A 17402-nucleotide genomic window follows, 5' to 3' on the forward strand; every position below is an offset into this window, starting at 1 on the left:
TTTTTGATGTCTTATTTGTTTGCCCTCATTGGTGTTCCCTGAGTCATACAGCCATGTCCCACTTCCATTGTGTATACCAGTATACCACTCAAATAACCCCCTATAATTAAGTCTTTTCAGTAAAGGTCTTAATAATGCCAGTGCTGGCAAGAAATAAAGAGACCCAGAGCAGGGTCAACAAATGGGATGCCGAACAAATTGTTTAAATGTTTGCAATTGTATTGTTGGACCCACACACATTACATGATCAACTAAGATTTGATACAATCCCAATGTACACAGAAAAGGTGAGAGACATGCAAAAACACTGCAGGACCCACTGGAGTGGAGACAAAAAACAGACTTCTCTTTGTTACACTGTTTACTCATTGAGTGACTTGTGGTGAAGCAACTACGACCTCTGGCTTCCAAGTGGGTACAATGACAGCATGTCCAGTAAAATGGTAGTTGGAAGGGAGGGGGTGATGTTATGGATCGGTTTGCAGGGTGTTCTTCCCACCCACCAGATAACTGACCTTAGGCGTGGCCCTTATATAGCCTACACATATACATACAAGTGCCAAGAAGTTTGAATTGCTAGAAGGAGAGTTGACATTACTACAAGAATAATAAAGAAAACATGATTAATAAATGTGCATGTACTGGTATGATTGATTAATGCAAAGAGAACAAATGTGGATTCTTCTTTTCCCCACTCTGAGACACTGCAAGGGAAATTAATCCCTTGAATAAGTAATTAAGCAATTTAATGTTGAATTAAAAAAATTTAAAATGAGAATTAGCATCTTAAAATGTAGTATTTTAGTATTGCTAAACATTAATCACATTTATTTTTTTTCAAATGAGAATTACCATCTTAAAATATAGTATTTTAGTATTGCTACACATTAGTTCCCCAATTCAATTCACTATTTCCTCGTGAACTTCCCCAGTGATTGTGTTCGAAAACGCTCAGATTGATATCATTTTAACAGTGGCCCTCATGGCCTCAGCATATGAACGATTCCTATGAGAACACACTCGTGCAATACGTGACGTGGCCATCGCGCTCATAGTGCGCGTGCTCGTCAAAGAGACAGGTGGGAGTGGTTTGCAGTAGGACGCAGCGTTGCAGCGCGTCGTCCACCTGGCATTACTCACTCACTCGAACCACATTGACGGCCGCTGTGAGAAGCTACACACACATACATTAAAACCAATAAATAAAATCCAGCTGCAAGTTGCTTTTCTGTCAAAGGGCATTCTACTAAGAAGATACCATGGTAAGTGTATGTTCAGTGTTTGGCTTGAGAGAAACTTCTTCTTCCAAAGTTCAGTTTGTTTATCTTCTCAAACCGGAGTGGAAATGTCTTCTGCGGGAGTTTAATTTAGCCGCAGTGCGACATGGAAATCTGCAGCATTTCAATATGCTTGGAAACATATGCGCCAGATTGAAGGTGAGATGTAGGAACTCGGAACTGCTCCCCGTTTGCCCTCTTGGAGCAGGACTCGTGTCAAAAATAGATCTGTGGATGTCAGTAAAGCTGGCTGTTGGCCTGGATGAGCAGGTGGTGACGATCGGTCTACATGCTCAGCACACCAAGGGAGACACACACACACACATTAAACATAGAATGCTATATGTATAGTGTGCTTTTACATTTGTTCCATTTATTTGATCAATTGTCACAGGTTAAGGGAAAGACATTCATTACATAACCTGTATGACGATCTTTCCAAGCGAGGTGATTATATACACAAACACGTCACTGAGGAATGTAGGTGTGTCTCATCGTGCCTCCTCCAACAAGTCAAATCATTCCCCTCCAACTTCGAGAGCAGCCTCTGTTATTGTAACGGTGGTTTGGATTTCCACAGACACTGTTATTCACAGTAAACGACACATGAGACCGAGATAACATTGATTGAGATGCATAGTGTTTATTAATTTACCTATATTGTTTTTAGCCATTTTTTCATGTGTTTGTCATACTGTATTGTATCTGTGCTGTATTGTATTTGTGTTGTCTGGACTGTGCTACTGCCTCTTGGCCAGGTCATCATTGAACATGAGAATTGGTTCTCAATTGATTATACCTGGTTAAATAAAATAAAAAGATGCTACTGGTAAGATTGATTGTAATGTAAACGTGTTTGACACTTTTTGACATACACTGTGGTTGTCTTATGTCTGCGTGTCAGTCATGAATCTACCATGCACGGGCAACCGTTGAGCTGTGTTTGCACAGTGAAGTTTAAACACGTCTTGTTTGCATTGTCAGTACTTATTATGTTAAGTAAACTTTGTCATTGTGTGTGGAATACAAGACCTGCCCTGATCAAATACTCCTTATCCAGAAAATGTAGTTCCTATTAATGTTTTAATTTTTTAAAATATCAATATAAATCTTCGAACTACACTTAGGAGCTTCACTTTGCATGGTATGGAGCTATAGTTATGTAACCTGATCAGTGAATCTAAATACCATCGTAAGCATAACATAAGGGTTCACATTGAAATGCGTATAGATCGCAAGTGAATTCACACGCCCGTCCCACTTATTGTGCAAGGTGTTTTCCTTTTATGATTGGCATTATCCACTGTTGTAGTACAAAATGACGCGTCAGAACATGTTATTGCCTTTTGGAGCATGAACGTGCTCATCATATGTTATGGAGGTTGCTATTGCGTTCAATGGTGGTTCTTTAGGCTTGTATTGTCTGACCTCTGCCACACTGGCTGATGAAGGAGCAACACACATTGTTTGGGGGTCTCCAACATCACTTTGGATCATCTTCAAAGTGCCATCCTTTCCAAATATAATAAAAATCCGGCCTATAGATGTCAGAAAATCAGCATTCAAACAACACGTAAACACACAAAAACATAAATGAATGTGTCTGCTTTTGCTCTGGAGGCATGGTGTCATACGTATCATAATAAAGTACATGCATGGCGGTTTGGGTCTGGGCAAGATTCCATGAAATCATTATCCATCCTCACCTTGTGTTTATGGTGCATTATGTCTATTCTTCTTTTATAGAGGCAGAATGTGCTGTGTCGGTGGGGTCTTAAGGGATCTCTGTTCCCATGTCTGCTCACCTGAAAAAGCTTTCACCAAATTGATTGCTATCTTTTTCTACCCTGTTGACTTTTTGTCTTTCTCTCGTGCTCTCTGTATCTATGTAGTGGATTTATTTTATTCATTTGTTTGTCACAAAACTGCCATCTCAAGTCCATGTGGGCTCAACATGCCCTTGTTTATGTCATATACAGGCACACCCTGACTGCTCCTAGGGACAGGAGAAGCTTGAGACTACTTTGTCTTCAATTTGTTACTGTTACTTATTTACGTGTGTGCTGATGAAAATGACTATAGCATCATTTTGACAGAAAGCATATGTAGCCTTTACAGTTATTATTTTAAACTTTAAAATTACAGAATTGGTTTTCACATTGGAGCAAACTTTGAGCAGATCAGGTGTAAAAGTCAACCAGCCAGTGATCAGTGTTTTGGTGACTGCCAGTCAGTGTTTACCTAAACAGTAAGCCTTTGCTTCTAGGTGTCAGGTTAGTATGAGCAACCTAAATTAACTGCTGCACAGAGCTCTGCTAACCTGGAAACCCTGATCCAGGGTCACCTTTGCTTTGGAAAGCTTCTGGTGATGAAATATTGAATAAAACCTCTTTGTTGATCAACATGGATTGAGTTAGATTTCACAGACTCTAAAATGAGTCCCCCAACCCTCACCCACCAGCACATTCCCCTGTCTGTCCGATCATGGAGATGGAGATGAAACAAAGCAGCTTGACTTGAAGCAAGCTGGGGATATAGAGTATGTCAAAGGTTGTCACTGTTATATGGAGCAGAATAAGGTGATAGGAAGATTTCACGATGCCTACTCGCATCTTTTTTGAATGCACAGATTTGCTTGATTTTCTCTGCTTCATATTGTTAATTTGAACATGTTTAATTTCAGCAGCAATTTCCAGACCTCAGCATCTGTAACTTTGGATGGACATCTGTAAATGCTTCTAACAACAACATATCACCCACTTAAGGGTGGCTGATATGGATACAATTTCCTAAATGTAATTTTATCGTGCGAGTTTAGGAAATTGTTTGATAACTCTTGAAGGAATATACTAACCAGACTGCAATGCTTTTTTTTCTGGCTAACCCAGCAAAATAAGTACCTGATAAATTAATGTATTCTATCACATTGTTCCAGTATTGCCATAAAGCAGTCGGTCACATTGTCTTGCAACATTGCAGTATAGTATATGATAGCTACAATTGTATACATGGTATGGTAAAACCCCAAAGTTCCAAGTACATCTGTTGTTTCAGGCAACATCCACGTGCACATAAAATGAATTGACTTTGGAGAAAAAAAACTTTGTAGTATGTAGGTTACCGGCAGTTGTTCTCTGAACTCAACCCCCATTTCAGCTCATGTTGTGCTCAGTCACATGAAACCCAGTGACAGCTGCAGCAAATCTGTTTTGCTCGTTCTTTCAACTTCGACTTTCTTTCCCCCATATATATCTCTTTGCTTCCACCTAGTGGCTGACTCTCTAATGGACTCTTTTGGATCGCTGCATCTGCAGTGTTAATGTGTACAATATAATGATGGTACTATTTGGCGTTCATAATATTCTGCAAAGCAAATATCAACATTCTTCACAATGTTTAACGCTCTTTGCTCAATGGAAAAGGAAAACACAGTTTCGAAGTGTATGCAATCCTTACCCTTCCCTGCACTGCCACTTTATCTTCTCTCTGTATTTCCCCCCTCCTTTTCTCTGCCTCCTCTTTCAACTTCTCCTCTTCTTCCCGTCCAGCGTGAATGCATCTCTGTGCACGTAGGCCAGGCTGGTGTCCAGATGGGGAACACCTGTTGGGAGCTCTACTGTCTGGAACACGGCATCCAGCCGGACGGCCAGATGCCCGACAATAAGCCTGTGGGAGGCCACGACGACTCCTTTACTACCTTCTTCAGTGAGACTGGGGCTGGGAAGTACGTCCCCAGGGCAATCTTTGTTGACCTGGAACCAACTGTTATTGGTATGACATTATGCGTTATGTTTTTAGATATCCGGAATGTGAGTCTGAAACAATGATCCCCTATTGGTTTCTTCAACTATTGTCTTTGATTTCCCAGATGAGGTACGCACAGGAACCTACCGTCAACTATTTCACCCGGAACAGTTGATCTCAGGCAAGGAAGATGCAGCCAACAACTACGCCCGTGGACACTACACCATCGGCAAGGAGATCATTGACTCTGTCCTGGACAAAATCCGCAAAGTTGTAAGAAACTGTTTTCGGGTTTTATTTTTCAATCATACTGGCTTTGCCCTCGAACAGGTCTCCATTCAGCTGTCAGCTCATGAAAACAGTCAGATCGTAACACCAGCACACAGACTTGCACTGAGACCTCACTATGCACAATTTCTCTTCAGCCATGTTATAAAATGGAAGGTCATACTGCAGCGAGGCAAGGTGCTGAGGAAATGTGGGGACAGAACGTGTCTGAGCACCCTTTGACATTTATTCTCAATCGCTTTGACTCAGTTTTTAAAACAGTCTTAACAATCTCTAAACTGTAAGTGTAACTGCTTCATGGGACGTCATAATGCTACTCCATTGAGTGTCTTCAAAAGTTAGATATTATGTCAGTAAACTGGCCAATGAAAAGTTGTTTTGTCATCATGTGAGCTCTGTGTTTGCAATACAGCAGTGTGACAATTGAAGAAAAAATCTTTTCTTTATGATCATTTACATCAGTGTAAAGCAATGCTTTGCTTCGTATTCCTGTCTTTTCCAGCCTTTGTAATTGTTTCTCTGTATCTGTAGGCTGATCAGGGCAAATTTCTAGTACATTCAACTTGTTTTTTGCACGACTAAATGTTTTGCCAATCATGTTTTACATTCTTACCATTACAGGCTGATCAGTGCACTGGCCTGCAGGGATTCCTCATCTTCCATTCCTTTGGTGGAGGTACTGGCTCAGGTTTCACCTCCCTGCTGATGGAGAGACTCTCTGTTGACTTTGGCAAAAAGTCAAAACTTGAGTTTGCCATCTATCCGGCCCCACAGGTTTCCACCGCAGTGGTGGAACCTTACAACGCCATCCTCACCACCCACACCACCCTGGAGCACTCCGACTGTGCCTTCATGGTGGACAACGAGGCCATCTACGACATCTGCCGCAGGAACCTCGATATCGACAGGCCATCTTACACCAACCTGAACCGGCTCATAAGCCAGATTGTGTCTTCGATCACAGCCTCACTTCGCTTTGATGGAGCTCTGAATGTTGACCTGACAGAGTTCCAGACCAATTTGGTGCCTTACCCTCGTATCCACTTCCCTCTGGCCACCTATGCTCCAGTCATCTCTGCAGAGAAAGCCTACCATGAGCAGCTGTCTGTTGCTGACATTACCAATGCTTGCTTTGAGCCAGCCAACCAGATGGTGAAGTGTGATCCTCGGCACGGTAAATACATGGCCTGCTGTCTTCTGTATCGCGGTAATGTGGTGCCCAAAGATGTCAACTCCGCTATTGCTGCCATCAAGACCAAACGCACCATCCAGTTTGTGGACTGGTGCCCCACAGGCTTCAAGGTGGGCATCAACTATCAGCCTCCAACGGCGGTTCCTGGAGGAGACCTGGCCAAGGTGCAGAGGGCTGTGTGCATGCTGAGCAACACCACAGCCATCGCAGAGGCCTGGGCTCGTCTCGACCACAAGTTTGACCTCATGTACGCCAAGAGAGCCTTCGTCCACTGGTATGTTGGGGAGGGCATGGAGGAGGGAGAGTTCTCAGAGGCCAGAGAGGACATGGCTGCCCTGGAGAAGGATTATGAAGAGGTTGGGATTGACTCCTTTGAAGAGGATCAGGAAGGAGAGGAATATTAGATGGTTTAAGCTGACATTTGCCAAAACTAGTCTATTTGTTACGTAGACAATATTTAGGAAATGGAACATATTTTCCAAATTAGTTTTCAAATGTAGAAATATTCTATACCTTTTTTTTTTTAAAATAAATAATTGACCTAGCTGGAAAGTTTCTTTGTTGTACCATCACATTTACTTTTGAGAGCTTTTGTGTCAATGTATACCTGTTTATTCATTTGTTTTATGAAAAAGAAAAAATGTTGTTCAAAAACCTGGTCTTTATTATTTTGAAACCTGTGTGGTTGCACAATAAATATTTCCACAAAATATATTGTCAGTTTACTATTTTTTGTATACTTACTTACTTAGTTACAGTGTTCGGAGGACACAACTTGGGAGCAGGAATAATGAAACATCTATTTTCTAAATCAAGTTTTGTTTTAAAGAGTTTTGCAGCACATGTAGCTGCTGGATTGTCTTTATTTAAACATGTTTGAGTCCATACCTTCTTATGAATTGTGGCTTTGTCTTTGTATTGAATCTAAGTAACGTCAAGTATTGTAGTTAGTTAGTTTGTTGGATTTTACTGAGACATGGTAGACTCAATGAAATAATAGTGTCATACGTACTAAATAGCTTAATCAACTGACCCTAACCCCAACACTACTTTATTTATGTATCGTAACTACTAAGCAATCAAAAGAAAGAGCTCATTGCTGTGGCTGATTTGTCTATTATATGATTCACAATGAAAATACAAACTACACTAGCAAGCAAAGTAGGAGGCAAAATATCAACCAATACAAATATTTGTCCTTTATAAGAATTACATGTTTTTCAACATCAGGTACCTTACTAACCATATGTGGTGCCCCACAACCTTGGAAGTGAATGGGAAGGAGATGCAGATCCCCTCCATGAGATGGCATGCCACTAAACTTCACCAAGGCAGTCTGAAGCTGAGGAGGTGCGTCAATGTCTGCTAAAAGGTAAGATGCTTTGAGGCATTAAAATAGAACAGTTGTAGCATTCAAAATTGTTTATTAAAATGTAGAATAATGTGTTGTATTCAGAAGACAACTGCGGGGAGTGACATATGACCCGAACCACAGCTAGTGATGTGCTCTCAGTGACGGCTAGGGAGCAGACTTATACCTCAACAGGCAGAATCTGAACCAAGTTTCCTTATGAAATTCAGGCTGTATGGGATCATTGTTGATGTTTTGTGACTGGTTAGCCAGCATGCACATAGCCAGACCTTAACACCAATCATTCATTTAATTACTTTCACCTGTGCTCATTTTACTGTGACATGTCATAATAATGCTGTCTGTGAAAAAGCCTGTTAAGATTGTAGTAGCATAACCTATTTCACATAATGTTTTAGTTTTCATTAATTCATTTCGTTTAGTCTCTTGATGCTTAATACTAATACACTCGTGAAAATATAGCTGCGTTGGTTTGTCATTGATTAATATAAATGATATAGCATTTCTTTTAGCGTGCACGTCTCTTCTGGTTGCTCGGCAACTGTACAGACGCTTCTCACCCTCCCGGAAGTGCGTGGCTCTGAGTAAATATGGCGCACAGAGCAGTACATGTACCAGTCGTATGCATCGCTTCAATCTATTCGTTTACTGCATTGTGTTTGTCCATTGTCGTCGCGTTTGCAGCATTTGAAGTAGGACACGCCGACAATGCGTTCAGCGCGAGCCGCACGGCTCCCGTAGCCGTCGCCGCGGCTCGGGACCTACGGTGAGTACCCGCGACATGTCAAGTCTCTGTTAGCTAGCAGAATGACTCCATGCTAACGAGGGAATGGTCGTGTTTATTCCTATGTTGCAGCTTTACATTAAACACTTACCCTGTTAAGGCTGTACGTCTTTACTTCTTAATCCCGTTTGCCAGGCCTGGCCGCCTGTGTTGATACACCCTGCAGTTTATGAGGAGTAAAGGTGTAACGTGACACTCCATTCAAAAAGATGTCGGTTTAATAAATTCTCGCGTATTAGAACCAATTGTATCAAGATATAACGTTAGTTATCCACTTTGAGGAGAACTATCTCTTGATACAATTCGCATGACACTATTGTGTCGTATTACATTTCGAGGTATCCATATTTAACGTTAGCTACGCACCGTTACTCCCTTACAGGCAGTAACGGTGCAAACACGTCATCATACGGTAGTTATCAAGAAATGATGTAACGTTACATGTCGGGCGGTTTGCAGTACTCTCTCCATAAGAAGGATGGCCATCAATGTCTCAAAACGTGTATTAATGTTCACTATGCATACTCGTATCTAACACCTGGAACAAGAATACAATGCAATTGTGCTTGTGACAAAAACACAGCAGCAAATGAGACCATATACATTACGAATCTAAAAATGTTACCACGGAATTACTTTAACCATTTATAACGTAATATAACTACACTTATAATTCTAAAGCTTCACTCTCTTCATTGACGTCTCCGTATATCATGCCTTGGCACTATTTTATTTGGGGAATCGTTACAATATGTTAAATTGTCTGTAAGACAGTAGCCATGATCCAGGTTCATCAACACACCACCTCTTAAATGTTGGGACAGGATGTGAACTCCCTGGATACGACTAAGTTATTTAAACCACATATTGCCTAAATATATATACCACGAGTTAGAAGGAATAGATTTCTTAAAAGCCTTAAATTGTGGCTTTCTGAAGGCTCTAGAGTAAACACAATTTTAAAGGTATCAGCTATGACAAATATAGACCTGCTTTTGTTATACATATGAGCTTATCATGATGACTTTAAAATTGGATGGAGGTTGTTTTATTACTGATTGTGGTAGGTTTCATAGCATTCACACTTGACCAAAGCGCTTGATGCTGCTCTGTATCCAGCCAAACGTTTTTCAAAACATCTCATGTCCTCTTTTGTGATCTCAGGTACCTTTTGTATGACGTGAACCCCCCGGAGGGCTTCAATCTGCGGAGAGATGTCTATATCCGCATGGCCTCCCTGGTGAAGACTTTGAGGAAGGAGGGGGATGACTGGGTATTGGTGCTGCCCCCATGGGGTCGTCTCTACCACTGGCAGAGCTCCAACGTCCACCAGATTCGCATCCCGTGGGGGGAGTTCTTCAGTCTCACTAGCCTGCAAGCCAATGTGCCTGTCATTGAGTACGAGGAATTCATCGCTGGTGAGCTTTTTATCGTGGTGACCCAGACTAGAGTTACATTTAAAACATCATTATTTAAATAATGTAATACATTTTAAGCTTCTTAAACGACAATTTATAAATAAATAAATAATAAATAAATATGAATTCATCAATTACAATGCATATACACCACTTTTTAATCAGTGCTATGTTTTTTTTTTCTCCCTCTCTTGGATCTAGAAAATGGAGGCCCATTTATAGACCAGGTTCTGGTACTGCAAAACTACGCTGAGGGATGGACTGATGGGAAATGGGAGGAAAAAGTTGATGAGCGGCCGTGCATCGACAAGTTGATGTACTCCAAAGATAAACAGGGTTACTCCAGGTAAAGCAACAAAATGCACCGAAGCCAACAATTTAAAGCTCAAAGTATGACAAGATAAACACTGTCTAACACAATTTCTTCTAATTTGCTTTAGCAATGCAATATAATGTGTACCATCTTTAGCACAGTGAAAATGGGGGTGCAGAGTTCATGTGGTAGCTGCATGTAGTAATTGTGTTTTTTAACCCTGTTTTGATGTGTTGTAATCACTTGTGGCTATAATCTTATACCATCCTAGTTGTAATGGCACTAATTTTTTCTAAATATTTTTTTCTGTCTTGCCCTCCTTTGGAAGAGGATTTTTTATTGTTTATTTGTTCTTACACAAATAAGATTTATTGAGCCTAAATGCCAAGGAAAATAATTTGTAATTGGAATAACTTAGTAGACTCTCCTCAGACAGTGACGGATCACATTTACAGTATGTTCGCATTAATGATATCCATCTCTACCTTCTTGCCCACACATCTCGCTCCTCTCCATCCATCACCAACTGTCTCCATTTGTTCTTGTTGTGTTTCCAAGGGGCTGGTTTTGGGGCTACGAGGAGACAAGAGCTCAAAACGTAACCTGTATATCAGCCCAAGGCCATGCCTCCATCATGTCTCCAGTTCTTCAGAAAAATATCACAGTGACGTGAGTCTACAGGGCAACATGCTGATATAAACTGCATATAATATATATATATATATATATATATATATATATATATATATATATATATATATATATATATATATATATATATATATATATATATATATATATATATATATATATATATATATTTGGGGCGACTATGGGTCAGTGGTTAGCTTGCCCGTCTTTCAATCAAGAGGTTGGCAGTTCAATCCCCGCCCTAGTCGATGTGTCCTTGAGCAAGACACATAACCCTGCATTGCTCCCCGTAGCTGTGTCTACGGTGTATAATGTAAAGTGTCTTTGAGTATCTTGAAAAGCACTATATAAATTAAATGGATTATTATTATTATACACATACATGCAAAGTGTATAGACATCTGCCAAGCACCAACGTCCAGAAAGAAATTATAATCTTTTTTGTTCTGTGGTTGAATTCAGTTCTATTTAGCTTTTATCCATCTAGCATTATAGCATGAGTACATGTACCTCATTGTATATCAATATATGATTGGTTTCTGGCTTTATTGAGCACTTCTATTTCAGGAAAGCTAATGAAGTTAAATTGAATCTGGAGCTATTAACCATTACTAATGCCACTGCACATTAAACAACAGGTGTAGCTAATTCACTAGCTGAGGTGATAAACTACCAAGATCACAATATACCATAGAATCGATCATGTGTTCAAACCTATCAGTCTCTTGCTGAAACAGCCAAAGTATTAAGCATACGTCCTCAAAAAGCGGAGCCTTCTACACTTTTATTTGTAAATAGCTGAAACGTGGTCTGACTTCATTGTTATCAAAGTGCGTTATTGCTTATAGCTTGAACCTCTCTCAGATCTTGATGCCACTGTCATGGATAAGCTTGTTTTGTGCCACACTATTTTGCAGATCAGTTATGCTTGACCGAGCAGAGACACTTCTCCATGATCACTATGCTGGAAAGGATTACTGGGATGTAAGTCAATTAATGGGCTAGTCTCATACCAGTTTAGTAATGTTGGTGTAGGTATTAGATGCCATTTCTTTGCATATTCTTTCAATAACCTGATGGTGGCAGCCTCTGCAACTGTCTGTTTGATGTAGACCCGTCGCAGCATGGTTTTTTCCAAGCACCTGAGACTTATTGGAGATGACTTCAGAGAAAAGTACCTGAATTCTACAGATGACAGAGACCATACCATTTACAGTGAGGATTGGACTCGCATGAAAGTGAGTCAGTGTATCTGAGTGTGGCATGATTATGTAGATGCAGAATCGAGGCTGTTGAAATGTACAGTAGATTATCCAGTATTCACCATGTAAGTGCGTCAATTAAGACCTGAATCTTACGGATTTGTTAATTGTTAGATTTCTTTGAGCCAATCATGGCACCAAGTCTGATAAGTCAATCACACCCTTTGCTTCTCAATGTTTATCTGTGGGTGCTGTTTGAGTCTGACTTAATTCTGAAATTTGAAGTTTCAGCCTTTTGATGATCACATCTTAAGTAGTAATTACACAGGAGTGTATTGTGTCTTTATTTTCTCCTCAGGCCAAGCTAGGATCAGCTAAAGGTGGTCCATATCTGGGGGTCCACTTACGCAGGAAAGACTTCATCTGGGGTCACAGAGAGGATGTACCAAGCCTGAAGGGGGCAGTGAAAAAAATACGCAGCTTGATGAAGAAGCATAAACTCGACAATGTGTTTGTTGCGACAGATGCAGATGAGGAAGGTAATGACAAACTGACACATTCAGAGACGGTTTACCATTTATTGTACATTTGGATGATTCAAGGACTTTATTTTGATTAAAAAGGCCAATGTAGTGTATTTTGTGATTAAGTTTTCTGGTCTGAAACCATTTAAAATATCAAAAATAATTCTGTGTATTATAATGATGATTATAATAATAATAATACTGCAATAAGAAGCTTTTAACTAAGTAGTATAAATAATATCCGTAAGTATAGCATTTACAATTAAGTCATAGTCATGCTTTTACAATCCTGTTTATTCTATGTTATTTTGTAGAATTAAGGGAGCTGAGAGGGCTGCTGCCAGACATGGTGCGGTTTGAGCCGTCCAGAGAGGACCTGGAGCTCTTTAAAGATGGAGGGGTGGCCATCATTGACCAGTGGATATGTGCCCATGCAAGGTAAATTAGTTGTCATGGTTTTTCACACATATTTAAGACATGATGATTAACATAACAGTTTATTATTATTATTATTATTATTATTATTATTATTAACATGTTTATTAATCAGCTGACTATTATCAGAAAATAATTCAACCTTCAGAAATTTCTGAAAAAAGTTAGTCACTCTAGTGGCCATTCACTTAACTCCAGACTCATCTAGTACACTCCTCGGATCAAATATATTTGTCCAGTACTCAGCTGTGTATATAGATTCATAAAAATAAAATAAATTCAATAGAAATAGGGCTCAATACAAAGTATTTTTTCTGAAGGTATTGCATAATCATTTAAATGTGCAGATTTGATAATTTGCATCATTAAGACTTGAGGCACTTTATTCAAATACATTTTTTGGGGGATTATTAAGAACTTGCAGCCTTGTCATTTGTATAACTACCCATGGAAAAAATGCTGCTCCGTGACATTCAGTGAAAACGCACTGTGGCATCATGTGTCATTCTCATGCAATTTCCCATCAGGCTGATCACACTTAGCATCATGGGTAACACTCCCCAGAGAAGGAAGTGTAGGGTTGTGAACACAGCCCTCAGGCTGGCTCCTCCCCCAATCAGTGCCAGCATGTTGTCATGGCCTCACCCCTTTTTGGCCCCTGTCCTGACCCTGTGGTTGCTCATGGTGGGTTTCAGACATTAGGTTTGTTCGAGATGAACTGTGCCTCAGTTCACTGCACCTGGTTTGTTGCTTCTTTTCTGCTTGTTTTGGCTGGTATTTGTTTTTTTACTGTTTTCATTGACCCCTTTTTAATAAACTTTTGTTAATTTTTAACAAAACAGGTCGGTCCAGATATCAGTAACAAATCTGTGTGCCTTTCTAAACCATATCTTAGTTTCCTTAAAGCATTTCCTGGCGTGTAATTTCACAGTTGGCGTTGTTGGCTCCTTTTCACCCCCCCAAAAGGCCTCGCACTTGATTTTGTTTTTATTTGTTCAACCATTTATTTTTCAGATTCTTCATAGGAACATCCGTGTCTACCTTCTCTTTTCGGATCCATGAAGAGAGGGAGATCTTGGGTTTTGACGCCACAGCTACATACAATCGTTTCTGTGGTGACACGGAAAAAGAATGTGAACAGCCCACACACTGGAAAATAGTTTTTTGATGTGACCAATCACTTTCCTGACACGCAAGTGCCGAAAGCAGTGTTGAAAGTGACACACATATGTTGTGTATTCCATACAAATGTATGGAATACACAACATATTTTTAACTTTTTATGGTTTCAGAGTTGTGCAATCAGGTCTGTAGTGACCACTGTGACTGAACCTTATGCTCAAAAGCCCAAGACTGGGCTGCCAAACATGTATTACTGTATTGTTCAACAAGTAAATAAATTCTTTTTATATACAACTTTTGTTTTTCAAAGATAACACCAAATATGAAGGAGCATCCGGAAATCATTACCATAGAATGAAGACAATACCTTTTTATTTAAGGGTACCCTGTGGAGTTTTCTTTTTAAAAAGTGTTTCTTACCAAAAGTTCAAGTGTAAGTGTTAGCTCTAATTATCTTGTAAAAAAACATTTACAAAGCTTATTTTTGAATTACTTTGAACCCTTCCATATTTTCATTCATGGTATAGCCTTCTTTTTCACTGTCTTTTTTTAAACCCATTAGTTTCTTAATTAGCTTAAGGGTATTGCGCCACTTCACTCTATACAGTGTACTTGCATATGAGCCCTTGTGCCTTTGCACAAGATACAAACAATAACGGGATCACTAAAACACTAATCAGCAATGCCACGAGTGGTAAAAGAAACCTCCACAAATAAGCTTCCAGCTCACAATGTGTTAAAAATAGGTCCATTATGCTTGTACTTCCAACATATGTCAGCTCTTCCCCTCATTTCATATTTTTATGAATGGTTTTATTTGATTAGATTACAATATTAATGTTGAAAAAGTAGAAAATATGACATGCATCATAAATAACTATCATGATGAACTTTAATGGTGCTCATTTCTTTCAGCCTCTTATTTTGTATGTGGCATTGACCACAGTACTGTTGTTGCTAATGATACTCCCATTGAAAGGATTTGAGATGCCACGAAGGAGCCACAGTGTCTCGCCGACACTCGCCAGCCATGAAGCTGTTCTGTTATAACACACTGTTCACATTTTGATTAATCTCTGTCTGGCAAGGGTCATTGTCTCAGGACTTGCTTTGTACAGTTGTATAGTTTTGATGTTGAATAAAAGGTTTTGGCAGAAGACATATTTTTGTATTTTTATATCTCTTAACCAGATTAAGTCAACATCTGAGGTTTAGTATGTGGAAACGTCATTGCATATCTTATCATTTGTTAAATGTATTTACTCAGAATTCCTATACCAGCAGCGAGAATGTTTAAAAAATAAGAGGAAATCGTTGATAAAAGTTGATAATTAAAATACATTTTGACTATTTATATCCAGTCATTTAAATATTCCCTTATGTATAATGACCAGTAATGGGAGTGTTGTTGATCATGTGTTTGCACAACAGTATCTTAAAAGAGGTAATAACAGTGTGCTGAAGGCAGTTTACATATATGGACCTTTTATATAATTTAGACCCCAGATTCCACATTAAGATGTAGCGAAAACAGCAGCAGAGATTTCTGATGATCTCGGTATGTCTTTGTATGATACATTTGTGTAATGATGAGCTACAAGGTCATTCTTTTACATTATTTAAGTCTGCCTCTAGTCCTGGAAAAACTACAATTTCATCGTAAACACCTCTCAATCCTTTCAGAGCCCTTTTCGCAGCCATGTTGGTATTCTTCTTCAATCTTAATTGCTTTCCCTGTGACAGTATTTCACAGTACTTCATGCTTACCGGCATACAAGCAGCTCCTACACTTGTTTAACACATGTTCTTATCAAGATGGAAAACTAGTATAACTTGATAATGGTGTTCTCATTTATGCTTAAAAATGCACCAGTATCATATTTCATATGGGTTGTTTGGTCCAACCCTGAAGTCCAACTCCATTGTTTTGCCCGGGTATCTGATGGAAAGAATCTACTTCACCCAATTGGCAGAGGTATACTGTCATTAAATGGTAAATGCCATGTCATTCAGCATTGTCTGCATCTACGGGGATATTATGTATGAATGCCGACACTAACACAGGACATGTGTGGACGAGTGAGGGAGAAAATTACTTTAGCTTCAGCCACATCACACTTTTGTTGCTAGAAGAGTTGCCTCAGAGGGCTTTACAATCTGTACACATACATAAGATGTCGACCCTTCCCAATAACATCTTACAAACCTGGGTAATTGATTGTGTAATAATGTTATTATTTTATAACCTTTTTTAACATCTTTGTTAATCTTAATCGTTACGATTTGGCCGAATAAGACAATGTTACCGTAACGGGTTCACTGTCTAACGTTACAGTGCCACATTAAAATGAAAACTACATTTGTTTCAATGTCATTTTGAGTAAAGGCAAAGGTTAGCAACTTAAAGGGGCAGTCCCGTCTCGTCCCATTAACGCCAGCAGTTGCGTGCGTCTTCCCCCGTCGGAGCGTTGCCCTCCCGACGGCCGGAACACGCACACCTGCAGGTGTTCCCAGAAGTGCGGCGCCCTTCCCTTGTTTTGAGCAGCCATGGAAGGACACGCCCTTCGTCGCAGATTTAATTGGCCTCACGCAGGTGTCTCGACTTAAACGCGAGAGGAGGAACAGAGCTGCGGTTCTTTTGTCCATTGTAGTCACTTTGGCCTCGTTCTACTTTTTTGTTCCGTGTACGGGAATCGACTCTGTAAACTTCCTGAACCGGTTGACCTTAATGGAAAGGGCCGCCTGCGAGCAGCTACAGGCAGAGAACACATCATTTAATTTATTAGGAGGACAGACGCAACCAGGTAACGTTAGGTCAAATGGTTTATTGGTGTCATCTTTCTGTCATTCGGTGTAACTTCATGTGGAGTCGTTAAAAATAATATTTACAGAAATGTTGTTCTTTATGTTATATCTCTATGTTATAACAGTGGATACGAATCTGTTGTATCTGGATTATTAGACTACTGAAAAGTCTACAGTTGCTGGAGCTTTTGATCACACCTTCTTTCTCAGCAAATGGAGTTACTCAGTTTTCAGGGAAATGTTCTACTTTTCATTCCTTTGAGCACTTATAGGAT

The 17402-nt window shown here is 39.7% G+C and overlaps 3 protein-coding genes across 4 annotated transcripts in view; all 3 read left to right on the forward strand.

Annotated features, from left to right (window-relative positions):
• The first annotated feature begins 1109 nt into the window (after positions 1 to 1109).
• Positions 1110 to 7203, forward strand: LOC117751051 (tubulin alpha chain-like). Its single transcript, XM_034562564.1, has 4 exons — positions 1110 to 1262; positions 4826 to 5048; positions 5146 to 5294; positions 5931 to 7203. Exons 1-4 carry the CDS (start codon positions 1260 to 1262, stop codon positions 6903 to 6905), a joined length of 1350 nt encoding a protein of 449 aa, XP_034418455.1. The 5' UTR covers positions 1110 to 1259; the 3' UTR covers positions 6906 to 7203.
• Positions 7204 to 8426: 1223 nt separating this feature from the next.
• Positions 8427 to 15483, forward strand: pofut2 (protein O-fucosyltransferase 2). The gene is made up of 9 exons (XM_034562565.1): positions 8427 to 8639; positions 9822 to 10075; positions 10277 to 10421; positions 10947 to 11057; positions 11957 to 12023; positions 12152 to 12277; positions 12600 to 12780; positions 13080 to 13203; positions 14215 to 15483. Exons 1-9 carry the CDS (start codon positions 8464 to 8466, stop codon positions 14366 to 14368), a joined length of 1338 nt encoding a protein of 445 aa, XP_034418456.1. The 5' UTR covers positions 8427 to 8463; the 3' UTR covers positions 14369 to 15483.
• A 1465-nt stretch (positions 15484 to 16948) lies between these two features.
• abca12 (ATP-binding cassette, sub-family A (ABC1), member 12) overlaps positions 16949 to 17402 on the forward strand; it is a 57323-nt gene continuing 56869 nt past the window's right edge. For both annotated transcript variants that reach the window (XM_034560962.1, XM_034560963.1), the window contains exon 1: positions 16949 to 17126. The gene's annotated coding sequence lies outside the window, so the exon portion shown is untranslated. The remainder of the gene's footprint in view (positions 17127 to 17402) is intronic.

Source organism: Cyclopterus lumpus, chromosome 21 (assembly GCF_009769545.1).
Source record: "Cyclopterus lumpus isolate fCycLum1 chromosome 21, fCycLum1.pri, whole genome shotgun sequence".
In the NCBI taxonomy this organism is placed as follows: Eukaryota; Metazoa; Chordata; class Actinopteri; order Perciformes; family Cyclopteridae; genus Cyclopterus; species Cyclopterus lumpus.

Coding starts and splice junctions, on each gene's coding strand:
- LOC117751051 (XM_034562564.1), top strand. Junction 5,049..5,145: donor CCTGGAACCAACTGTTATTG/GTATGACATTAT, acceptor TTGATTTCCCAG/ATGAGGTACGCACAGGAACC. Junction 5,295..5,930: donor TGGACAAAATCCGCAAAGTT/GTAAGAAACTGT, acceptor TTACCATTACAG/GCTGATCAGTGCACTGGCCT.
- pofut2 (XM_034562565.1), top strand. CDS start 8,464: ATGGCGCACAGAGCAGTACATGTACCAGTCGTATGCATCGCTTCAATC. Junction 10,076..10,276: donor GTACGAGGAATTCATCGCTG/GTGAGCTTTTTA, acceptor TCTTGGATCTAG/AAAATGGAGGCCCATTTATA. Junction 13,204..14,214: donor TGGATATGTGCCCATGCAAG/GTAAATTAGTTG, acceptor TTTATTTTTCAG/ATTCTTCATAGGAACATCCG.